The sequence below is a fragment of the Mustela lutreola genome, chromosome 5 (genome assembly GCF_030435805.1).
Source record: "Mustela lutreola isolate mMusLut2 chromosome 5, mMusLut2.pri, whole genome shotgun sequence".
Taxonomy (NCBI): domain Eukaryota; kingdom Metazoa; phylum Chordata; class Mammalia; order Carnivora; family Mustelidae; genus Mustela; species Mustela lutreola.
The window spans coordinates 57,922,888-57,949,832 of record NC_081294.1 but is presented as its reverse complement, the minus strand read 5'-3'; the positions used below and the strand labels follow the sequence as shown (position 1 = coordinate 57,949,832).

At 43.0% G+C, this 26,945-nt stretch overlaps 1 protein-coding gene across 6 annotated transcripts in view; it reads right to left on the bottom strand.

Annotated features, from left to right (window-relative positions):
• The window catches only part of TENM2 (teneurin transmembrane protein 2), a 662,844-nt gene that overhangs the window by 252,592 nt on the left and 383,307 nt on the right, over positions 1-26,945 (bottom strand). For all 6 annotated transcript variants that reach the window (XM_059174241.1, XM_059174242.1, XM_059174243.1 and 3 more), the window contains one exon: positions 15,877-16,115. In XM_059174241.1, the coding sequence (XP_059030224.1) occupies positions 15,877-16,115 (239 nt within the window). The remainder of the gene's footprint in view (positions 1-15,876; positions 16,116-26,945) is intronic.

Sequence of the window (26,945 nt, the reverse complement as noted above, 5' to 3'; positions counted from 1 at the left end):
AGAGACACGGGCAGCTGCATTAGAGTTGAAACCTGCTCATACGGTGAATATGCACCAGATTTATCATAATTTCAAACCTGCCTCTAACCAGCTGATCAAAAGGCAACCTTCTTCTTTGAAGATTTTCATTTGTAAGCTTCGCTGCCCCAAATCAAAAAGGGCAACGGTATAGACTCCCAGGACCACATTCTGCATTTGTCAGGCAAGTGCCTTCAAGTCCTGGAGCGTGCTTGTCTCTTTATAAGGGGGTATGCTGAGTTTCAGTGTATAACCCGATGCCTCTTTTGGTTCATGAAATTTGCACTATGTACGAGCACGGTTACGGAGGCATTTTGCTAGCCTTTTAGAGTTCAGTTTTAACCCAATTCTGCTCTCCTTTTTCTCCACAGACTTTCATACAAAATCCAGAATGAATGCCTCAGAAGGGGTCTTGATGGGTTTTATTGGATCAAAGGGCCCTCTCATAATAAAGAAACCGCACAGAGATTTACTGAGTGCATTAAAAAAAGAATGGCTTCTTGCCAGGGCTGGTAGAATTACACGTCAATTAAAAAAATGTTTGGGCCAACCGTGCTTTTAGAAAAGTGTATAGTGATTTAAAGATGGTGGGCTAATTTTTAATTTTTCGGTTCACCATTCTTGACACCACTCCTCGATAGATCTGGGTTAGAAACCTGAAGGACATATCAGGGTATTTCTGTTTTCTTCATCTCCACAGTCAACACAACACAAATCATATCACAAATCTGCCTTTTCTTCTCTGGAAGGAGTCTCTCAGAGATTCACTCTGTTTCTCTGTTTCCATGGTTCCCCTTCTAATCTAGGCCCTCACCCATTCACAGACTCACTGATGATGGTGAGTCTTTAGATAAGTCTCCCTGTCTTCTGTCCCATTTCCCAGTCTATCCTGAATCCTCAGTCAAGTAGCAAATAAATATTTACGGAGCATCTACTAGGTAACTGACATGATAGCATGGCATAGTTTTTATTACGTTCTTGCTCAAACTTTAGGTACATCCCTATAGCCAAACTAATCAAGTTCAATCTTCTGCCAGAATTCCAGGCCATCCATCATCTGGTCCTGGTCTACCTTCCCTCCTATTTTCTTTTCTTTCTTTTTTTTTTTTTTTTAATTTTATTTATTTATTTGTCAGAGACAGAAGGAGAGAGAGCGAGCGAGCACAGGCAGATAGAGAGGCAGGCAGAGAGGCAGGGAGAAGCAGAGGGAGAAGCAGGCTCCCCGCCAAGCAAGGAACCTGATGTGGGACTCGATCCCAGGACCCTGGGATCATGACCTGAGCCAAAGGCAGCCGCTTAACCAACTGAGCCACCCAGGCGTCCCCCTCCTATTTTCTACCATTCCTCACTAAGCAGCCTTCACCTCACTGGCTGAGCCCCTCAACTCCCCTGCACCAGGCCCTGTTACTTCTGGCCTTTCCCCTACCCTGTTGCCTACAGTGCTTCTCAGCCCATTCCCATGGCCATTTCTCTCCATCCTTCCAGGGCTGGGTGGGCCGGGAGCCGCACCCACCCAGCCATCCCCGCCTCTGCCAGTCCCTGGGAATTTCCCCCTTCTCTAACCGTTAATGGCCCAATTTCTCAATTGAAACCTTAGCATTGTGATTTTTTTTTTCTTTTGAGTGAATGCACAGGCAGCACGAGAATCAATAGAGAGCAATATCTGCATTAAATGTCACACAGGAAGACTACGATAAAAGTACCACCATCGTGATAACTATTATCAATCGTTTTTTTTACAGTTGAGAAAAAGGAGGTTCGTGGCATTAACTTGACTTTCCCTAAAGCACGCGGTTACTAAGGGTTCAGATGGGAACCTAGCCAAACTAAATTCAGGGCTTTCTTCACGGGACTTCTCCAATGCCCAGCTGACCCTTAAAGTAAGGGAAATTAGGTTTCCCGATCCAGGCAAACAATGACACTGGAATTATGAAATTTCAATGAGTCATCATGTGGGTCAAGAATGAACAGAGGCTGGGAATTCTGTGTTGACAGCATGTGCAAAAGAAAACACATTTCGGTGTGAAATCAACTGCCCTCATCATGGGTGCGCTTTTACACCCAAGTCTCCAAACCTTTCTCAAACTCCTCCTGCAACTCTTCTCCCCCGACCCCATAGTTTCCTTGGCTGCAAAGGGGCAGGGTGGGCTTAATTCAGTTTCTTGACACCTACATCTCAGTCCTGAAAAGAAGGGAGGCCAGAGTGTGCCCGGGGCTGCTTTGAGTTCCTATATTAGGAAAGCCTCAGATGAATAGCTGAGTTTGCTTGAAATCAAACAACAAAACTGTACGGTCTTCAAAGCAATGTATACGTGCAGGTGTCGGCGCACATTCGTGGGTCAAAATAAGCTAGTCACCACCAGCACCCCAAACCACGCTGATTTCTCCATTCGGGCTTCCTTACAGATCCGAGCAGGCACCCAGGTGGAGCCCGACTCCAATTGTGCCTCATTAGCAGAGACGACTAGAAGTTTAAGGGAAAGTGTGCCATAAACAATGCTAATCCTGACTTAAGTGGAAGAAAGCGACCTTTCTCCCTTCCCTAAAACAAATCGCTGTCTCAGGCTGCACGGGCCCGCTTTACTATTACCCGTTAATACGTCTGCAGGCAGAAGATGCAGCTGGGGCCCCGCGAACGGGCTCCACAGTCAGGCCGAACATAATCCCTCATGTAATGAAAAACCTATTTCTATTTCTGAGGCCTCACTACTCTTCATACTGAAGAGCCTTGTGCCTGTCACACATTTATTGAAGCTTATTACTCATCTAGGCAGCGGGGCCCGGTTAGTATTTGGAATTATATTTTAAATCACAATTTTTCTATTATTTATTTTAGGATTCCAAGGCTATGGTGAAAGCATGTCAGTGTTACTCCTGATGCGCTTTCAAAGGCATTAAAGCCCCAAATCAAAATTCTTTTCGACGCAGGGAACCTTTCTGCATACGTGGAAGACCTTAAGTCAAGACACCACGGTCCCTGGGTCACCCTGGTGGGCCGGATCCTCAGGACTCTGCCATGATCATGTGGCTCAGGGGGGAGATTCCAAGTCCCTCCCCATTCAGCATCAGACTCATCTTTCCTGGGCCACTGGCTTTGCTCCCTCCTCTCACATCATGCTCTTTTCTTTGGCTTTCGGAGATAAATGGATAGAGTCTCTTTGGAGGCTGGGGACAGGCATGTGAAGAGACGGGCTAAAACTGTAGCCTCATCATCCAGTGGAAAAATAAGAACTGGCTTAATCTAAGTCCGAGGATTTTTCTGAGCTGACCACGGAGTCTGAGCTCCGTTTACTTGCTAGGCCAAGGGTGAGCATGTGGTTTTCTGGTTCTGTAGAAGCCCGTGGAAATGGTAATTGTCTCCCATCACTCACTGGAGCCCCTTCTCCTTTACATGCTCAGGAAAAAAACACACACACACACACATGCTGTATGTGCTACAGTGACTCAAAGGAACGCCTTCCTGTATTTTTGCCCCTGTGCATGCTTGCTTTTTCTCGTGATACTTGTTTCTCCCTTGGCATCAATGAAGATTCTTTGCCATTAGGGTCTGCACCCTCCTTGGCCCCATCACATGAATGACAATCAGCCAAAACGTGACAACATTTGCACATTTTGTTGCTTTTCATGTCTGGAGTCCTTCTCTACGTTTCCCCAGGGAGAGATGTTGGACCAGCCCTACAAAGAAAACCCCTGCTGTCCGTTTGACCTGGTAAATGGGTTTGGAAGAGTGCAGCGACAAGCCCAGAGCCAACTGGGTCCACTCTGGGTATCTCTCCACAAGCCAGGTTTTTTGGCGTGTTCTGTCATTCTGTGTCCTGCTACTGCAGGAGTCAGAGACACCGGAAAGTGTTTGGTCAGGGGTGAGGCAGCAGTAGTGTGTGATCAAGAAAGAATTCCAAAGGGCGTGGGTCAATTAGCCAAGGTACTCAGACATGCAATTATGAGAAGAGTTGGGGCTTGGCTTCCGTGTGATCTCTCCCCCTCACTCTTTTTTTCCTTCATGTTTTGACAGCCTTCTCCCTGGGTGGGGTACACAACAGCTTGTTTAATAAACCCCTTAGTCATGGGAACGTGACAGACAATTCTTTTTCTTCCTTCAGGACAAATTTAGTCACAGATACTTCAGTTGGGTCCACTCTCCAATTTGCCTCTGACATTAAAACAAGCCATTGGTATTTCACTACAATACAGAGAGCACTGCTGGGTCAGCTGACCTTTCCAGAGGCTTAATTCCTGTCAGTTTTGAAGAGAAGAATAAAATACCACGCAATCGGCATCCACATCCCCACAAAGGAAATAGAGATATTTTCTCCCAGACAAGGCCAAGACTGTGAGCCCTTGGGTATACTTTTGCCCTGACCACCCCACCCCAAAGACCCAAGGCAGGGAGGCGGGGGGTGTGGGGACAAGAGTGGGATAAAGGATGTTTTTTAAAAAGTCTAACATTAAGTGAACTGGAATGTATGTATATTCCTTTAAGAAAATTAAATCTGACAGAGCAGGATACACCTGGACTTGCAGTGAGGATACTGAAAGGCAGACCGTGTAGAAGAGGGAATGGGAGGGAAAGAAGCGGTGACATTCCCATCTGCGTGAAGGCAAACGCTGTGAAAGATTAAACCTTTGGAACCAGGGTCAGAAGCTAGTTTCCTTCAAGTCAGAGCAAATGTACCTGTCCAAATGTTTCATTAAAATGTACACCTATTGGGGGCGCCTGGGTGGCTCAGTCGGTTAAGCACCTGCCTTCCGCTCAGGTCATGAGCCCAGGGTCCTGAGATCGAGACCCACCTTGGGCTCCCTGCTTTGCTGGGAGCCTGCTTCTCTCTCTTTTGCTCCCCCTGCTGTGTGCTCCTCTCTCTGTCAAATAAATAAATAAAATCTTAAAAAAAAAAAGTGTTTAAAAAATGTACATATATTGAAGACTGTTCCCGAACATCTGGGGCAGGATTTTTAGGAGTAGTGGTGTGGGGGCACCACTCACACACATGCCAAATAGGGGGGCTGACCTCCTGTCCTTCCTCTTTCCCTGCCCCACTCCCTTGCCCAAGCCCTCTGAACCTCCCACCTCCAGACTTGGGTGAGTAGTAATTTGCTACCAGCCTGGGCATACCCATGTCCTATCTGAGACCATAAGACATGCCCAGTTAGGAATTAGGAAACCTTTCCAAATGTTAGAAATTCCTAATCCTTTGGGTTTGGTTGGGAGCTAAAACTGTCAGGTCGCCTCCGATATTCCTACTGGACCTTCCTTTACACCATAAAGAGAGGCAAAATAAGGCAAAGAAAGGATGTAGTATAAAATAATACTCTTCCCTCATGTCCATTTCTGATCAAGATTGAGTAGAAGACTTTCACGAATGCTCTCGCTTGATTGAAAAGCAAATACACGTGCTTCCTAGCTTCAAGGGTCATTCTGAAGACAACACATATGAAGAGAAAAGTGATTTTTCTAAGCCTAGCTTTCAATGCTCCCCTGGGAGCCAAAAGGCATATTCATTCTTTCCTTCTCTTATATCATTTGCAGTAGCAAAGGCTGTACTGGAATTACACGAGTATCAATTAGACCCAACAGAAGATAAACCAACCTTAGTAAGAAATCATTTTGTAGGAGGTGATTTTCATGCCCCCACCACAAGATGTTCAACATTAGACACATTACTCTCATCTATTAGGCAAGGGCCTGCTGTGTCTATAAATTCAATTTCCTTTATCATGGTGGCTTTCTGGTTTATTTGGATAAATGTTGAGCTGTCCACTGTTATTTATCTAAGTAGTTCATGAGGCAACCGAAAGTTTAATGATGTAAGATGAGAGTTTAATGATGTAAGATGAGGGGGTGAAACAGCACCTCCAAGCAATTCTCATGGATTGCTTTTCATCTCATTACCTTGGTTGGACTTATTGGTTCAAGAAATCATGCAGAAGATTATGTGTCATTTGATGTGCTGGGTGTACTGTTCCCCCATTTTGGTGTCTTCTAATTGTTCCATGTTTTATCCTGCTTAGTGGATGGCATCTCATAGCTGGCATTGCTCAAAAGCTTTTCTAATTACTCTGTTCACAGCTTCTTATGCCTTTTCCTTTACTTTTTGTCTTAACTCCAACCCATTCTTTTTGGTATATATTCTCTTTTTTTTTTTTTTTTGGCTCTTCCCTGCTGTGTTCCTGAGAAGTATAAGCTAATCACAGGCAAGCTTCTTTGTTTGAGAGAAGCTTTACAGTTTTTAAAGTAAATTCAAGAGGAGATAATGCCTTCATTTGACAAAAACAGACTGGCTAAAAATAGACACAAATGTCCTCAATTTCTTATTGTGTAATGGTTAGACCACTTCACATTTCTAGGGGGAAGAAAGGATGGCTGACCATTTGCTCGTACTGATGAGTTAATAAAAAGGTTTTTAGTATAGAAGCTTCTGTTCCCTGATGGGCCTGGGAAAAATGAAATGCAAATGTCTTAACATCATGGCACAGGTCGTTTATGCAAAACATAACTTACCTAGGCTCTCTCAGCTTTCCTATGAAGTGTTCTATTTTATGGGGTTGCTTATGAGACTCTAGGTCTAGGAGAAAATTGTGAGTAAAAATGTCCTAGATTCTGAGGCTGGGTCAGCAAGTTCTAGCAAGTACAATGTGACCAGCCAACCACTTGCCTAAAGAAAATTTCTTGTGTAATGGAAAAATGTAAAATTAATAAATTTAATATATTTTAAATTAATAAAAAATATATTATATGACCATACAAAGCTGCACAAAGATTTCTCACATCTTTAATCTACAATTCTCTCAAGAGAAGAGAGAGCTTTCTCAAGGAAGTATACTGAACTTCTTATTTAAATACATGAACTCTAACTCAGCGAATGCCCTACCAGTGTAGGTTTGTAAAGTTTGGGGCACAAGGTAGCCTTAAAACCACTTTCAGCAATGCTTCTAATTTCAAAGGCACACCAAACTTCTTTGCAAGATGTCATCTTGTTTTTCATGGCCTGAAGAGCAGAACGCATGTGACACGCTGCCACTTACTTTTCCCTCTGGAATAGAAGCAAGTCTAATCTAAACTTCATTAACGTGCCTCTAAAGCGTTCATGGTGTAATATAAGTAAGCGAACTGATAGGATTGCATCATGACCGCAAAGGCAAAAGCAAGGTAATATGCCTTTCTTTCATAAAGATCAGAGCCCCCAGGGGAGTGCCAAACAGGTTTGTACAAATCTTACTACAAATGACCTAACTCCACTGAAAACCCATCCCAAGGGAAGGGCCGTCCCTAACAGCTGTGAATCAAGTCATGATGAAAGGAAGGCAAAGATTGGAGGCAAAGCAGATCCTCCCTTCTCATCCGTAGCTTTGGATTTTAGGGAAGAAAAGCCTTTGAAAGATGATGCATATTATGTATCATATAAACTTCTCTTTCCAAGAAAGGAGGACACTATTTTCTTCAGCAAAACTCTATCCTTATCATTACATAGCTTCAGACTGCTGTGTTTTCTGAGACATTCTGATATTTACATATTTATTTAAGGCTAGAAGTTGATAATAAAAAAATGAAATTAGTGGAACATGCAATGCATTATCCTCTCTTTTATGGTAATATTAAATATGTTAATGTAGTTGATGGACCATTTGCTCTCCTAATGCAGAGGATCTTAATATGAGACATCGATTTAATAAATGATTTATTTGATGAAGAAAGGGCTCGGGCAAAAATTCTGTGTGTCTGTTCTTAACAATCAAAATGTGAATTTTCTAGAAAGGAATTTTCAGGGAAGGATACAAGAGGTATGAGTTAAGGTGACCTTAAGAAAAATACAAATGTTCTAAAAGTTCACTTCAGGGTCAAATTTCTGTTGTATGAGGCTACACAGCTAAGTAGGGCATTTCAGAGCACAAAGGATTCTGCATGGCTTGTGTACACAGACCTAATTCACCATATAATAGTCCTTTTCTCTATTTGGTGCCTTGTAGCAATTGCTTCATTTCTTAGCACATCCTCATTTACAGGGAAGCAGCCAACAGACTTTCAGATTTATGCCATTATTTGCTTCTTCACCTTGAACTCCAACTAAATTCTGCTATACTTTTGTAATATGCGTGCCAAATGGTGGCTGTATGCCAGACACAAACACTTCCCAGTTTCACTCAGCTAGCTCTCTCGATTTCAGGGAATCACAGATTCCTGCTAGAGGACTTAAATGTGGTGCTTACACATCCCCCCTAACTGTTCCATCGCCTAACTGCTTTCTAACTTGGAAATGCAATTTGGGAACAGAGGCAATTACAGCATCAGGGAACCAGAAATTTCCTTTTACATGAGCGAACCAGTGAAATTAGGGACCAAGGATTCTGGGTACTTGGTAATGCTGTCAACAAATGATCCAACATATCCCTAACCCTAATCGGCATTTATGAATTCAAAATACATTTATTGATGCTTACACGGTGTTAGGCACAGTTCTGGAGATACAATGATCCAAGAATCTGGTTCAGACTTTGCCATGGACCTGGTCAAGGAGTGTGGTAGCCAATACAATCATCATAATAAGCTTCTATTGTGTGCCAGGTTCCACCACACTTCAGTGATGCTAAAACTCCGAGCTTTTCACCTTTTTTTCCTCTTTGAAATCAGAATGCATTTTATAACTGGTGATTCTGTATAATCGTGGCTGGCCAGGCAGCACACTGGTCTGCCGGTCTGACTATGGACCTATCAATTCACATGGTTGCATGTCCTTCCAAGTGGTCTGTGACTACCTCTTTCCCAAGTTACAAAATCAAAATGATAAATGCGTAGTACTTGTCAGGACTTTGGGATATGCACAGTAGTGACATTTCACATACTTGAGGACATACTGCATTTGAAGAAAAGCTAGATATATATACAATTTTAGTCCACACCTGAAGCATCTTTACAAGGCAGGAGCTATTCCACTGTCCTGGGTAAGGAAACAAGCACACAGAGATTGAACAGCAAGCCCAAGTCTTTTAAGCATACACATCAGAATTTGAACACAAGTCTATCTGACACTAAAGCCCGTGCATGTGCTTTGTGTTACATCGAGCTGGTTCTTTTCTCTTCTTTCTTTCTTTTCTTCTTTCCCCTCCCTCCCTCCCTTCTGTCCTTCCTAGATGGGGGAGGGGCACACGGAGAGGGAGCGAGAAAATCTTAAGCAGGCTCCACACCCAGTGTGCGAGCCCCATGTGGGGCTCGATCTCTCAACACTGAGATCATGACCTGAGCCGAAATCAAGAGTCAGATGCTGAACTGACTGAGCCATCCAGGTGCCCCAACTGGTACTCTTCTATTTACCGCAGCAAGAACCTCTGCAGTTGTGTTATGGGTAAAAATGTAGAAGGAAAGAATACTTAGAGTACATTGGACGCTATATCCAGAAATCTAAATTATGCAACAAGTAAAAATAAGCAAACACACGCATGACTTAAGAAGGAATTTAAAGGCTTCCTGTGGAAGGTAAAGGATCTGTGTGCTTGGTGACTACCCTAAGTGATCCAGTCAAATAAACTGAGAATGTGGAGAGAGACACAATAATGTCAGAGTATCCTGTTACTGCTTCTAGAGAGAACACAGTCACAGAGAGATTTCAGGACAAAGGCTTCAATGGTGAGTTAAGGGATAGATCGGTGGTAGACACTCCATACGCATTCACCCGACACAGCCTCCATGGGCTGGCGGATTCTACTGACGCCCTAACTCCCTGTCACGGTGCTTGAGGGGTGTGCCATGCACTCTTCCCTGGTTTTGCATTAAGATGGTCTACAGACGAAGGACCAAGTGTTGTTTCCTCTTCCTTGTCCATGGAGCTTGCCAGCAAAGGCGAGAAAGTCCCTTGGTGGATGACTACCTTGATTTCCGACAGGTGCCTCGTAGTGGGAAAGCAAAGAACTTCCCTGAATGTCAGACACAGATACACATGCTGCCACATGGCTGCTAGGTGATGGTGACCTAGCTAATGACTTAATTTACTTTCCATAAATTGACAGATCCTGTGAAATTGGGTGTGCAATTATGAAATGGGAGCCCCACTGCCGAAGACTCACCAGTGTGTCAGCGCTGACAGGACTTCATTATCTGGTTAAGAGCACATTAGCATATCTAAAGTCTGTTACTAACATCGGAGCTGACAACAAGGCTGGGTCCCCTGACTTCTCTGCGGGCAGGTCTCCTCTTCCTCTGTGGGGCTCACTACAAGATTTGACCAACGGGGGGCAGAGGAGTTGGGTAGAAATGTTACTTGCAGGATTGTTCGGATTTAATCACCAGCCTTTTGCGTTTTAGAAACAGGAGGTAAACCTGTGTCGTCAAATTTGTGCAGGGGGTTTAGCGCCTCTCTGGATAGTCAAAGAACAGTGAGTCTGAATGAGAGGGCCACCATTTTTCCTGGGCTGTAGCCTCACAAAGGGTGCTGGGTAAGTGTACTGTTCTCATCCTTTTTTCTGTCATTTTCTTTATGTTTTCCCCAAATCTGCTCCATTCAGCGAGATGGGAATACACAAAATAGCAGCTCTGAACGCCAGATTCATCAGTAGGAGTCTCAACATATCAATTTTCAAGTGTAGCAACTTTAAACACATTGTAGGCTTTTAGTTTCCATAGAAAATAATCTCTCATTGTTTTCAAAAGAAACTGAAAGCACCCCAAATTACCACACTTTTAACATCCTGACATGTTGATGGCCCGTGTTCTTCCCAGATCAAAGTGAGAGTGGCAGAAGACAGAGCGTTGAGCAGCTTACTTAAAACATAGTATTTCATATTTGGCAGGAATTACTGTAGTGAAAAAAGACAAGGTGACTTTCTAATATATATATGTATTTTAGTTTGGCAGAGATCTGAAGAGCTAAAAACTAATTTAGGATGACATAAATGCTCTTATCTTTTCCTCCACCCCCTTTCCTTCCCAACCACGAGAAGAGCTTTTGACAGAAACTCAGCATATGTTACGTATTGTCTTTAACTTGCGGGTGATAGTCTGAATTCTGTGTCATGGTGAACTGTTGTGTTGACTCTCATCTGAGAATTTCTAGGATTATCTGGATTTCAACAGTGAAGTCATCCATCACGAGCACCCCTCTTCCTTGACGTGGGGTAGCTGTTAAAGAACTTTGGTGTCTTTTAAGGAAGCCAGATCTTTCCAACCTTAACCTAGGACGAGGCAGAGATGTCCTTCAGTGAACCTGCACCCTTACCACCTGTTGGGAAACCCCGACAAAGAAGTTGGGAAACCCCAATAAAGAAGGCACCAGGGACTGAGGCAAATTTGAAAATAGGCAGTGATTCTGCGGAGGAACCCGGGGTAACTGAAGACTGACGATGAGGGAGTATGTGGCAAAGTTTTTTGGCAATTCCATACCACCCAAGAGTTGAAGCTGTGTTTCATGCTGTCTATTAGGACAGACATTTTTACCCTTTGGAAAGTCTTCAAAGAGAAAAGTGACTTTTTCTACTTTTTCTACTTTTTGGTTTGGATCAGAAAGTCAGGTGTAATTATTCATTACAAAGTGGGATTGCCAGCCTCAGAAAATAATCACCTGCTTCATTTACAGCGGACATAGAGTTGGACCCTTAGTTAGGCTGAAAGCAGATCTTTCTTTCTTTCTTTCTTTCTTTCTTTCTTTCTTTCTTTCTTTCTTTCTTTCTTTTCTGTAAAAATGGAGATACTCTGAAAAGGTATTTTTAGGAAAAGAATAGTAATATAATCCAGGAGGGGTCGGCAAACTGTGGCCCAAGGACCGAATCCAGTCTGCCACCTGTTTGTGTGTTTTCAACAGCATTGGAGCTAAAGAATAGTTTACCTTTAAAAAAAGTTGGTTTTTTTTTTTAAACCAAAAGAATAATATTTCCTGACACATGAAAAGTACATAAAATTTGAATTTTGGTGTCCATACTTAGAGTCTCCCAGCATACAGCCATGTCTGGCCATGGCCATGGTGGTTCTTGCCAGAGGAGGGCAGAACCGAACAACTGAGATGAGAGCACATGACTCTCAAAACCAAAAACATCTATGATCTGGTGCTGCACAGAAAATGTTGTTTTCTGACCCCTGTAACAGACAACGCTTGGGAAAACAGCCACCTAAGGACAGGCTAGGAGACTGAGGAGGAGAGATGGTTTCTCTCCACTGTGGGAATCAACAGAAGATGGTTTGGGAAGGAAAGGAACTACTTATTCTCCCTTGTTAATGAGGATAAAATCAGATTCAGGGAGTTGATGCTACAAAAGGGATCATTTAGGTCTCATGCAGTATTTGGAAATAACGGGGAGAGTAATCAGGAGACCCAGGACCTAGTCTTACCTTGCAACTAGCCAGCTACATGACTGCAAGCACTCTGGGCTTCAGCATCAACTCCGTAAAATGACCGTAATGCGCTGATTTTATTTTCTGATAGAGCGTATGGTGGGGGCTCGGGTAGGGCTCACATTTAATAATTACATAAAGGTGCTTTCCACGAAAAAGCCGACAGTTCTCAACAAATGGAAGTTGCCAATCAGTTATTGTTATGTGTGCTATGAGGATAAAGACACAGTAGAGTTGGCATAAAACAGGGGAGGAATTCTATATTGGTTACATGATTCAGAGACTGAGGGATCTAGAGGGATTTCTGGCATCGCAGGCCAGGAGAGCACTTGAGGGGCCCTAGCATGTAAGACAAGTTCCTGAGAGGGAAGCTCTCTTGCATTTCACAGCCAGTACTCCCAAGAAAACATGTGGACCAGGGGCTGAGTGATGCACAGAATGATCCCCAAGGGGTTTATGCAGCTTTTCAGAGTAATTTACTCCAGGAAGTTATGTACGCGGGAAGAATCTAGCATAGGAAGAATCTGACTGGAGAGTGCATCCTGAAAGATCTTTGTCCCCAGTTGTGTCAGCAGGAACTGGGGGATCTTTCCTGAGTTGGTGAAGGCCCACATCTTCCAATGTGCACAAGTCTGCTTTCACACTCACTCGCGTGCTGGATGTATGGAAGAACTCATCATGGCGCTGAACTTTTCCAGGTGGCTCATTTCTGGAGTCTTCTCTTCATGGGTTTGAACATGCAAGGAAGGTAATTTGACTTAATTGTCACAGCTCCCGGCAGGCCTGAACCCAGTGCCTATCCATAAATATCTCGGGGTTGATGCTTCAGTTCCAGGACTTACCCTGTTCTACCGAACACGGAGTCATGTATGAACCAGAATGAGCTCAGGTCTTAGAAACTCAGGTGTCCTTAATAGGAGGGCTTTGATTTTTATGTTGCCCTTCTGTCCTTCCCTGATGACTTGTTTTCTCGGTGGGCACAATTGCTCATTGCTCCCAACAGCATTTTTCTCTGTGTTTATAATGCACTGTTTATGCCCCTGCAGCTCTGTAATTAATAATATACTGCTTTTCATCTTCAAAGTGATTTATACACATTAATTAATCCTCACCATACTTTGGAGTTTTTGCACGTAAATAACCATCATGCTTCCGGATTTTACTTAGGAAACTTAGATGCAGAAGGAAAACAACTTTGTCAAGGCAGAGGAGAATGGGATCACTGGGTCAAGATCAGCATTCAAGGCCATGACCCCTCATGGTGACTGCAGCGTTGTGGTCCCCTCTGGAGAGCAGGTCTCTGGCTCCACACTCGCCACCATCACCGCCGGGGACACTGGCCCCCACCATCACTTGTTTTGAGTCATCAACTATGCTTTAATACTCCAGGGTTAAAGAATAATCTTACCTAAAGCATACATAATAGAAAATGATAGATGATAATCTAATAAACCATCCTAAGATGCTCAGGTCCAGCTTCCAGTAGCCTCCAGACGGAGGATAAATATGTGTCCTAATCCATCATTTACAAGTTACATACCGAATTAAAACATTAAACTCTCACTGTATGGTTTCCCATTTATGTAATCACCCTACAGAAAGCTATTATATTTTAACTATCAAGCTCAATACATCAGGCAGTAGTCATCTATCTCTCTCTGGCAAGTAGAGTAGGAGGTACACTGGGGACGGTATTGGCGGAGGTGAGTAGTGCCTCAATTTCTGTATCTGGGCTCCCCATGGTGCCCATCAGCTCAGCAGAACATTAAGCCTGAGAAGTGAGCTCATGGACTCTTTTTGAAGTTTCTGACACAAAGCCAAATCATGCAAAGACCCTGAAGGCAATTCAATTTGCTTCTACCATGCCTCCTTGAACAGTTACCTGGGGAAGTACACAAAACTACCTCTAATGACGTAAAAGATTCTACACAAGTGGCAGAGCATGCGACGGACACCCTATCCCCTCCCTCAAGTCAATCCATTACTCCATCCTTCATCAAGAGCAAGTGAGAAGCAGATATGACTTTAAATTAGGGGTACATGGATGTCAGACCTCAGTCCCCATGTGGGGCTGGGGTTTATAGCACCAAGGCTTTTGCAGAGTTCCAGATAAACATGGTACCTTTCCCCTGAGTGTCATTCCTAGGAGATGCGACTGGCAAGAAATGTAAAATGGATTTTTCTGTATTAAGGTTCGCATAGCGATCTTATGGAAGACAGTGACAACTTCACATCAGTTTTTGGCTAGTAATGACCTTGGGCAGAGCCCCAGATTACTGGGGACGCAAGGCCGCCTGCCCTCACCAGCAGGCAAGCTTGCAGAGAATGGTCTGGGAAGTCCTGGACCAATTCCTTCTCTGGAAGATACCACACTGGCTGTCTGAGGATGAAGGAAGTGTGCAAGCCCCAGTGTTGAGGGAGAAGGGACAGAGTCCCTTGATCAGGATTGCCTTTTTCCCTCAGCACAAGTACTGAGAAGAACTTTGCAGTTGGCCTCTTTCTGCTGGTGTTTTATAGGCTTGCTTTGCAACATGGCGCAGCCCAACTAGGGAGGCATATCACAGCTGCCCTGAAACCAAGCTGGAACCATCAAGTGTTTCAAATATACTTGAACAAACATCGCTGTGGCCTCTGCCTTGGCCAGGAGCTCTGCTGTTGGTAAGCTCAGTTCACAGAGAAGCAACACCAGGGCTCTCTGTTGGGGCCAGGAGCTGTGATCAGGCTTTGTGGCCAGCCCAGGATGCTCATATGCATGGGGTGCCCTACCTCTGAGCTCTCGCATCCACTGCTTGCCAGAGTTACAGGGCTAGCCCCGATGGATGCAAACCAACATCCCTGGCATAGGAAGAAAGATAACCCAGCAACCTCACCAGCCTGCTACCCTAAGTTATAATCTGAGCTCGCAGAAGCACAGCTGGTATGAGACATGAACCTGATGCACAATCGTGGCGCAATTTGAGTTAAGACTAAGGGGGCAGAAGCTAAGGAGGGGATGTGGGCGAGATCCACAGTATGTGTGGGTGACCTGATTCCACACAGAGATGACTGGATTGCTCAATCCTGTTTCTGTTCCACATCTCTGGAAATAAGCTGGCTACTCAGCTAGATGTTCCCTTCGAATCAAGATGCTCCCAGAATGCTGGTCGCTATTCCTCTCTTCGGTTTTTGGTGGAAGTTAATCCATGTTGCACGCGTTTTAGAGCACAGACCTGGGTTAAAATCCAGGGACGGAAGAGACTAGAAGGCTACTTTGGGAATGAGGGATGGGTTGGGAGAAACAACAATTTTTAGCTCGTCTCCAAGAAAGAATACAGTAGGGATGCTTACTTACACATCTGATAAATGTTATGTAGAATCTTGAGAAAGGAGTTCATCAGATTTAAACACATTTCAGGAAAGAAAAAGCACTCCCATCCCTCCCTCATTGGTTACATCTTTCAGCCAACAAGCAAGCTGTACAGACAAGAGAAGCCTGCTGTATTCACAAGTCCACGGCCTCTGCCCCACCCCTCATGGCCAGGGTCATGGAGCAGGCTGCCCCGACTTACCGATGAAATACGCCAGCAGGATCGCCAAGAGGAGGGCTGCGGCGATGGCGGACAGGGCGGCGCATTTCCAGCTGCAGTATTTAGAGGGCTTCTTCAGCTTGAAGGCCTTCCTGGAGAAGGTATTCCGGGGCAGCAGGCGGGGCGGTGGCGTGTAAACGGTTCCTGAGGTCAAAGGGTATCCCGGAGAAGAGCTGCTAAACAGGGGTGTGCTCCCCGAGGAGGTCTTGAAGAGAAAGTGCCTGGTGAGGAAAAGGGAAAGAGTCAGCATGGACATGGCTGGCTCCTGGGTGACATCTAGCTGCCTTTTCTCTCACTCTGATTTTCTAGTTCTAGTACGGTCCTAGGACCCAGCTCTACCTTGTCAAGGACAGAAGGGCAAAGATTTCATTTGACGTTGACATAAATTAATTCCGTAAACTCACAACATTTTCTGTGTTCCCATATAGGTCTAGATTTTACCTTCCACAACAATTCTGAAAAGTATTCAAAGCAAAAATGGAAACTGGGTTACTGTCTGTCACTTGGAGATGATGAGGATGATGACGATGACGCAAAGCAGTGTTGTGTATTACAACCGTACTAGGAGAGGCACTAGAAATAGACTCTCACAGGTACTTACAAACTAAGTATTAAAATATCCATACATTTAAGATATGGGAGATCAGGCTTAGAGAAGTCAAACAATTGTCCAAGGATGTGAACTCGGAGCTCTGTCTCATGCCGAAGTCCGAGCTCTTGAGTGTTACTCTCAACTGTCTTTCCTGAGCCTTCTTCCTGAGCTGTTTGCCCTCTGACTTGCTTCCTGTCTTGGGACCGCCTCTCTAGCTCATGTGATGATCATGGTTTTTTCTTTGGTAATCTCTTTGCTTACCAATTACACAAGGTGCTCTTGGTCTCTTGGGCTACAGCGTGGCAATAGGGTAATAGGGCCTGCTGCTGACACCTACCACAACCCTTCCTCAGGGTCAGGGGATGGTCTTTCCAAGGACACTTCAAGGACCATAAATTCTCTGAGGGATTTTTCTCTCTTATGTGTGCCATTTATAAGACTTCAAATGTGACTCGCCACACCTTGTTTCGAATGATGAATTCTCTTCCAGGAAATAGACAGTGGACTTTAAAGCACGGATTAAGTAGTGTCTCGAGTTTGAGCAGCTGGAGACTGGGGACTGTGTCTTCTTTTATACCTTGTTCGTTTTTATGTTCCCAGTACACAGCTCAAAGCTTAGCATGCAAGGGAAACTTTAGTCAGTGAGTGAATGAATGAATGAATGAATGAGTGATTGAATGGAGTCCCCTCAAGTTCTGTGACCTCGAGATTCTAAGACTCCAAAATGTCATACAGGTAATTGCTTCTTCTTCAAGTCTTCAGCAGGTACAACTATACTTATGGGCTACATACCATGTGTCAATTATGACGCCAAATGTTTAACTTGCATCCAAACCTCACATCAACCCTATATATTTTACCACAGTTTTACAAATGAGAAAATGGAAGCTCAAAGGTAGCAAGCAGGGTCACTGGGGCTACAACTCCCATCTGCCTGACTCCAGATCCTTTGGTTTGACCTCATGCACCATACTGCCCCTGCATACAGGACCCAGCAGGCTATCCCGGTGGGATTCTGAGGCCGGCTTGCTATTATTACAAGTATTTGGATCTTAGCTGCTTCCAGACAAAACCTTGAAAGTATTTTAATCCTTGACAAATATCAAACAAACTTGGGATGACTGACAATCAAGTCAGAAAATGAGTATCTGGTTAGAGAATGATTTGGCATAGCTAATATTAAAACAAACAACTGATACTTAAAAACGTTATTTATACTCTAAGTATGTTTGATGATCTGAATTAAGGCAAGAGGTTGGATCCCATAAATAAGCCTCTATATTCCTTAGTACTTAGTACTCTCTTAACGCTCTGGATGAAAAGTACCTTTGGAAGAGGTGGCAGGAGGCACAGGGTTTAGAAGAAGCATTTTGGAGGAACATTCACCTGGATGGAAGTCTTAGCAGTACCATTCCTGGACAAGTAAGCTTCTGTGAGTTACACAATACTGTTCTTAAAAGCCTCCATCTCTTCATCTGTAAAATGGGGGTAATGATGGTCCTGGCACCTCCTGTCACAGCATAGGTGGTTGTATGGATTACATGAGATCACGTAGGAAAGGCACCTAACTAAAGGTGTGTCTCATAACAAATGGTCGATGCATTATGAGTAGCTTTTATTATTAATTCTCAAAATGACATAAGGAGTCTGAAATACGAGTTTTAATTTAAAGCCTGACAAATGTCAAACAAACACCTGAAGAGTTCTCCAAATCACTAAATAATAGTCCACAGCCTTATAATTAAGCTAGAACATATGCACACCAGAAAGTCAGGGTGATGAAAAGCGCTGGAATTTGATTCAGAACTAGCTTAGATGTACTTCTTGTACAATTTCCCAAGGGTGGGCTGTGAAAATAGGGTATTAAACTAAAACCAAGAAATATAAAGACATAGTAAGCCATTATTAATAAATATCTAGAAATATAGCGGCACCAAATCTCAACCCCACAGAGATCTCACTCCTTCCCGTGGCTTCAGGCATCCTATGACTCAAGTCATCAAGGGTCCATTTCCAACCAGCTTCCTCCCTGAGGTCCAGACTCCCATGCCAGGTGTATACTGAGCATCTCTCTCTCTCTCTCTCTCTCCATCCCACAGCTGTATTGCACAAGTACACCCAAGCACAGACTCTTTTCCTTCCCCTCCCCATTCACACTCTTCCTGCATTCCTGTAATTCCCAAGCTGCCATTTTTCACTTCCTCCTTTCCTCTCACCTGCTCCCATATAACGGGTGAAAGAATCCTATCCATTTTATTTCTGAAAACCTCTCCCATCAACCTTCCCCTTTCAACCCTCCTGCTGCTTTTCTTTCCAAACCACAAATGTCATTGTGCGCTGCCTTATAAATCCTGGCTGATTCTCCAATGCCTGCAAGAAGAAATGCAAATCTCAATACAGGACCAGACTCTTCACAATTACCCAACTGTTTTACCCTTGTCTCTAACCTTGTGCTCCCTGATCCCTGAACTCTGCTTCAGCCACACCAGAAGATGCATCTTTCCTTAACCTGGCTGTCTGTGCTGCCATGCCTTCAGGAATGAAGTGCCATGCCTTTGGGAATGGCTGTTCCTATGCTTCCCCACCCACTGTACCCTAGCCAGCTCCTAGTCACTCTCTTGGGAACCCGGTTTCAAAAGATTTGGTATCTCTACCATCTTCGATCACTTTTTTGCATTCAAGAATCTATTATACACTTGGATATCTATCTACCTATGTACCTACCTATATCTATGTGTATATGCATGTATCTATCTATCTATCAATCATGTGTCTGCCTCAGTGCCTGGTGACTGAACATCGGTCATATTTGTGGACAGAATCTGTAAATTGGAAACAATGTTTTGGCAATATCAGAGAAGTCACAAGATGAAGATTAAGAAGTTTAATTGCTTTAATGTCATTTTTAATGCACTCATTCATAAGAAATAATAGAAGGAAATGATTTTTTTTTTTTTTTTTGGTATGGGATTTTTTTTTTAAGATTTTTTATTTCTTCATGTAACAGAGAGAGAGATCACAAGTAGGCGGAAAGGCAGGCAGAGAGAGAGGGGGAAGCAGACTCCCTGCTGTGCAGAGAGCCCGATGTGGGGCTCTATCCCAGGACCCTGGGACCATGACCTAAGCCAAAGGCAGAGGATTAACCCACTGAGCCACCCAGGCATCCTGGTATGGGATTTTTTCCCGAGATCTTAAAATTGTCTACTGACAACTCAGTGTATTTTCCACACTTCTTCCTAAAAAGGAAGTCAGGTTATGTCACATGTCAATAATATTCTCCCATGCCCTCCCTCAATCAATCAATCAATCAATCAATCAAGTTTTCCAATAAAATAAAGTCACAAGTCCTTCCCATGACCTACAATGCCCTGCCGTGGTCTGCCTTCTGGCTTATAGTCTTTCCAACTATACCTTCTACCACTTTAGCCTCTCTCACTCCATCAGTTGACCTGTCTTTTTGATATTCCTCATCATATCACATCCAACCCATTTTCACCTAAGGGCCTTTGTACATGCTGTTCCCTTTGCCTGGAAATACCTCACAGCTTGTTTTTTTCACATCATTCTCCACTCTGCTCCATGTCACTTTCCCAGGGAGATCTTTCCTGCCCTTCCCCTGCTTCTTTCTCTGTCATTCTCCATTCTGTTTTAACTACTTTATTTTTTTAAACTTTTAAAAAAGATTTATTTACTTATTTGTCAGAGAGAAAGAGAGAGAGAAACACACACACACACACACACACACACAGTGCAAGCACACAAGCAGGAGAGCAGCAGACAGAGGGAGAAGCAGGCTCCCCGCTGAACAAGGAGCCCGATGCGGGACTTGATCCCAGGACCCTGGGATCGTGACCTGAGCTGAAGGCAGAGGCTTAACCAAGTGAGGCACCCAAGTGTCCCTATCTTTCTAAATAATATATGTATTTGTATATTATGTATTATCTATCTCCATCATTAGATCTGAACTTCTATGGCATTTAAAATAAACAAGTGCTTTGTCTCATTTGTTCAACACTGTACCCTGATGTTTAGAAGAGAGCCTGGCACATAGTGGGTACTCAGCAAATCCTCGTTAAATGAATGACCTACGAACTTTCCAAGGCCAAAACTGTGAATGTTAACAGGATAGCACTGTGAACAATTTTAATTTTAAAATTAGGATTCCTTCCACCACACTGACTTCTGTTTTCCAGATTTACAAGTTTATTTATGTGCATTGAGGCAGATGTTTATATTGATGCATACAAACTCATGTCCTTTCACTAGAAAAACAAACAAACAAACAAACAAACAAATACCACATACTTTTCCAGACTGCATTAATCCTAGCAGATTATAGCTCTCAGCCCTCTCTTTGCTATGGTGGTGTCTGGAATGACCTTAGCTAAATGAAACTCATTTGGTTATCATAGCCCTTTTTTTTTCCAGTTTCTGATGCTTAAAATGATTAAACCAAAGTACAAAAGATAATGTAGACTCCTGTTTCTTCACAGGAGAGCTACACCTGCTGCTGCAAATCTTTAGAAGGTTAAATTCAGCAAATAAAGAAATTTTTTAAAAAAGGTTCTAAAGAAGTGATCTTCAGAGTATGTCTTATAAATACGTGCTTTGTGATCATGGGAGTTCTCTGTTAGGAAAGTACAACTTTCTGGCCTCCATCCAGAGCCAGGGCTAGGGTCTGGGCAGTTATTGGTTAAGAAGCTCCCAATGGGATTCTAATGTATTTTGAAGTTCAAGAAACTCTACCCTAACCATTTTGTACCTCTCGAATGTATCTGATGGTTGGTAGATGTATCTTAAAATTCTATACATCTAGGGAACACCCTAGATGTTTAGTAGATGTATCTTTTTAAATGAGAGTTTTGAATGCTGATGTCTTCAGAGGCGAAGTGTCAAGAAGGCTACAACTTACTTCCGAATGATTCAGCAGAAAGATCTCTAGGTCTGTTTCTAGATAAGGCAAATGTGGTAAAACGATAGCAATTGTTGAAACCAGGTGGTTATTCTTAGTTTGTACTACTCCCCCAACTTTTCTGTATGTTTGAAAATTCTTAGGATCACAAGTTGAAAAAAATGCAAGCTTTGATTCACCCAAGGATTGCTGTCACATGCTGCAGGAAGGAAAAACAAGATCAATAAAATGAAGCAAGGCCCATAAGGTAATGGTCTAGCCAGATGGTTATTGGGAGGACCAAGGCAGCTTAGGGGACTTCTCCTGATTTTTCCCTGAACTGGCTATTAAGACAGCTTTTCCCCCTCGGGGGCCTGCTCAGTATGCTCTGATGAATCATTTGTGATGCCCCAACTGAACTTCTTCCCAGCAGTCGGTCATGGAAGTAGCTCAGCTCAGGACTCCAGGCGTCAGCAAAAATGTGTAGTTTCCAAATGCACTTGACATTTTTCAAGCACAACTCAATTGCTCTCAGAATTGGCCACTTGTGCCTCGGAAAGGAAAGGCAAATGAGGGGCCCCAAAGTGCTGTCCTTGGAGTTTGCTAACACTCAAAGGGATAGAGAAAACCAGTCCTTGATGTCTTACAAAAAATAAAAGAAGAGCTCGCATGCTTCTTTCCCTTCCTAGCCATGTGCGCTTCAGTCCTGGCACCCAGCGCCCTTCCTGGCCCGGGTTAGGGGCTCCAAATGGCCATGGAAGGGAATGGTGAGGCTAAGGAAGGACAGTGGCTCTGCGTCCTCAGCTCTGGACCCTAGATCCTAGTGAGTTCTTAAGAATACAGTCATCATCACTTCACCTAAAGCTATCTTTTTGGTAAATGTCATTTTTCCTCATGTGAAAACAAAACTATCTAATAAAAACTGAGAGAGAGCGAGAGCGAGCGAGCATACCTAACAACCATTCTCCCAGACATTTTACATGACAGCAAAGACATGTATCTGAGGCAGAATTCTGGCAAACCAGGATTTCAAATTGGCTTAGAAAATTAAGGGCATATGTTTTCTCTGATTAAACAAGCATGGAAAATTTTAAAAAGACGTCTAACAAACAAGAAACTCATGCATAGCATCCGTGTAAGAGGGACCCCCATCAATTCAAAATACTGTGAATTTTTATTTTATTCTTATGATACAGAAGGAGCTTGACTAATCTAGGATGGAAGCATTGAGAAGTCATAGCTGGTTAAACTACATGAGATTCCAACAGAAGATTTCTTTTCCTTTTTCTGAGTCAATCACCAGTAAACTCGCTCATTAACCTCAAACCCTACCGAAGAAGGAAACAAACGGAAAATCCCTTAACACCAAGTGCCATCACTCAGGTTGCAACCAGTGGGATCCTAAGAGGTAGTCTCCTTATTTTCTTTTTTTTTTTTTTTTTAAAGATTTTATTTATTTATTTGACAGAGAGAGATCACAAGTAGGCAGAGAGGCAGGCAGAGAGAGAGAGGAGGAAGCAGGCTCCCTGCTGAGCAGAGAGCCCGATGTGGGACTCGATCCCAGGACCCTGAGATCATGACCCGAGCTGAAGGCAGCGGCTTAACCCACTGAGCCACCCAGGCGCCCCTAGTCTCCTTATTTTCTATTGGTTTGGCTTTATTCCAGGGGGAAATCCCAGCAGGGCTTTGAAACAGAAATGTACTACACAAATAATTGCACTGCCTCAACTCCAAAGGTCAAGTTTTTGTCCCCACCCCCACTGCTCTCTGTTCTCCTCTCTCTCAATCTATTTCCCACTATTTCCTCACAGTGTACCATTCAGCTAACTGCAACAACGAATGACTAACAGTGCAGATGAGTTCTCTCCTGCTCATGAAGTCAGCTGCAGGAAACATTCTCCTTGAAATCAAGCAAAACTATTGAATGGTCTCAACATAGCTCTGTGTGCAAAACTGCAGATCTGGTTATCAGAGAAAACAGGTGTTGACTGTTGTTCTACCGAGAAAATTGACCTCCCCTATAAATAAACTCACAGGTATTCAGAGGAGTGGATGAAAATAATGATACACAGCCCATTAATCCCTAAAAGATGTTTAATATCATACATGCAGTTGCTGAAATTTGATAAAAAGCCAGAGAAAGGATAGAAGCAGAAATGTACCTGGAGTGGGGTTGGGGTGATCAGCGAGGGAGATCAGGTATGCCCTGGAAAATGGGCGATTTCATCACATTTCACTGGTCCTGGCTCTGCCCTTTGAAGCATCAGGTTTATTCTCTCTAAAGGAGTAAGTTTAATAAAGAGGCAGCCCATAAAGGGTACTGTAGCATGTAAAGTTACTGTAATTAGGTTTTCAGGAGTTATAATAAAACATTTAGCTGGAGAGAGGTTAAATAACCACAACACTTTCCAGCATCATTATTATACTCTCCAGTACAAGAAGGAATGATGGTGGTAGAGGGGAAACTCGATGGGTGGGCTCCTGAGAGAGATGCAGAGAGACCTGGGGCATGGAGAGAAAGAGAGAGAGAGAGAGGGAGAGAGAGAGGGAAGAGAACCTTATAGGATGGGATGGAAAAAGCAGGAGAGATAATGAGGAAGATGATGTTGGGTATTATACTGTTGAGTCACTTCTTGAAGAGCAAAACTAAGTTGCTTTTTAAGTGTTCTATCTTTTTTTCTTATTTTCAAATATAACATGTACATATTATTAAAAAATCAAGTCATAAATTAAAAAATAGAGAGCAAAACTCTATCCTCTTTAAAAAAAAAATTAAATTAACATATAATGTATTATTAGCCCCAGGGGTACAGGTCTGTGAATCGCTAGGTTTACACACTTCACAGCACTCACCATAACACATACCCTCCCCAATGTCCATAACCCCACCACCCTTTTCCTACCCCCCTCCCCTTAGCAACCCTCTGTTTTGTGAGATTAAGAGTCTCTTACGGCTTATCTTCCTCCCGATCCCATCTTGTTTCATGTATTCTTTTCCTACCTTCCAAGCCCCCCACGTTGCATCTCCACTTCCTCATATCAGGAGATCATATGATAGTTGTCTTTCTCTGATTGACTTATTTTGCTAAGCATAATACCCTCTAAAAACTCGATCGTCTTGAGAGGAAGACTAGTAAAACATTTGAGGTTTAGAGTCAGGTTTACATAGAAACATTTTTTTTTCTTCTTATTTTTGAAAACAGTAGGATCAGATCAAGGAGGCAGGATTAAGCCTGCAGATTCTGGACTTGGGACAACCAGGATTTGGGTCCTGGCTTCTATTCTTGTCTATTCTATTCTTGTAACTAGAGAGTTTACTTATCTCTCTAGGTGGCCTCACCTGTAAAGTGAGAGAATGTTAGTACCTTCATGGGCTTGTTTAGGGAGATTGGGTGACTTTATTCACGTGAGATGCCCAACATTGAGCTTGACATCCAATGAATGGTCAATAAATGCAGCTATTAATCGCCTGAAGGCAGGAATCATTGCTAGGTCTCCCTGACCTAGGACAGTACCCATCTCATTTAAAATATTTGTTAAATGCATGAACCACTCTAATCAGCACAATGACTAGGACTTTGTAGGCATCCCAACCCCCTAAAAACAATTTTATTAGGAAGGGAAGGAATCGAAGGTTTTACTAATGTGCTTCTTCTCTTCTTCCAGTTGGGAATTTATGCTTGGGCTGAGAAGTGAACTGTTGCTTTTTAACATAAAACTTTAAAAATGTTTTTAAAAAATTGCTACTTCCCAAGTTTGAAGAAGCCAGTAACCCAATTAGTATAATTAAAAGCCCATTTCATTTCACGATTCCCTAAGCTTAGACTCAAACCAATTTTGATGCAATGAAAAATAGGCTTTCAAGGTTTCTGATCCCTGAACCTTTTAGATCATAGGGGACTATCACTACATTTGCATATGCCATGAACAACAGGAAAATCCTCTATTTTGCCCTCTTCAAAATTTGCAGTCATACCAAAAATACTCACAGCTGGAATAATTAGCAACTCAATTTATTGCCTTCCGTTTTTTAAATAGAAGCTTCGACTCTTGATATTTAAATAGTGTCACACTGTGATATAACATAGCATTTTTCATGGTAAAACTTCTTTTTTCCCCCCCCATGAAATGATATACTGCTCAGTGTGACAGGCAAGGTCTCTGGAGGTCACTAAAGAAACCTGGTGTTTTGTGAGCAAATCCATTTTAGAGTCTTTGGGATGAAATGAAGAGTCTTTTTTTTTCCCCTGGAGTTGTTAACTTGTTGACTTTTTTCAAGTTAATTGGTAAAAGTCTTGATATAGTAGAGGAAAAAAACAAAGACTTCTGACTTTGACTTCAAACTTGACCTTGAATTCACCACACACTATAATATGGGAGTGTAGAGACAGCCATTTCAAATAGACTTGCGTTTGTGTTCACCGGCAGCCAGAGGTAGATGAAGAAAGAATGCCCGCCATCAGATACAATCAACGAGCAGAATGATTTCTCCCATCGAGTTTATTGCCTGTACCATTCAGAGAGTCAAAGAATTTTTGAGCTGGAAGAAACCTTAGGGCATATCCCTTTATCATATTCTGCTTCATGCTACCACATTTGTCCTGTGTGTTTGCCTTGTCTCCCCAGTCATATTACAAGCTTCTCAAAAGCAGGTCCTATATCTTTTGCTTCCTGGTATCTTTCTCTGTTCATAGTAGGTGCTCACAAACTGTGTACTGTGTACTGAAGGAACACAGCAATTAAGAACAGTGGAAATGCACAGGCTTTGGAGTCAGGCATACCTGTACTCAAATAACAACTGCGCCAGGAACTGCATTTTGTTGGGAAAGCTGGTATAATGTCCCTGAGCCTCAGATGCCTCTTCCAAAAAATGGGTAGGTAACAGTATCTGCACTACAGAACCGTGAAAGGGGTGAAATAGATCATGAAGACCATCTGTGAGCACAGAGGCTGCCCCAAAGGAGGTGTCTAACACACAGCTGCCATGTTCCCCTTTTTCTTTGAAACAATTCAGAATCTAAAATACGAAGTCATGAGTCAACTAGTATTTATTGAGCATGGAATATGTATCACATGGTACCAGATGCTTTGGATAAAATGTTAAGTCCTCCTCCTCAAATAGAATTACTAAGTGGATAGACAGGTGGAATAAACAAAACTGAAGTCCAGGTGAACCAACAAGTACATGAGAAATTATAAATTGTGAGAAATGCAATGAAGGGAAAAGGGACTAAGAAAAAGTTGGGACTATATTAGTATGGTCACTTCTCTCTGAGGAGATGATCGAAAAGGGGAAGTCTAAGGATTAGGAGTTAATCATCCAAGGAGCGATGAAAAGAGCATCCCAGGTAGGGGAAGCAGTATGTGCAAAGGCCCTGTAGTAGGAAGGTCTTAAATTTTGAGGATACGAGAGAACGACCTGTGGTTGGAACACAGTGACCCACAGGGTAAGCAGTGGGAGAGAGGTAGGCATGATGACTACTACATTACACAAGGTTTTGAGGGCATGGGATCTGGATTTTAAAACAAAGGGTTTTAAATTATGTCTTCTCTTTGAGCAAAGGAAGG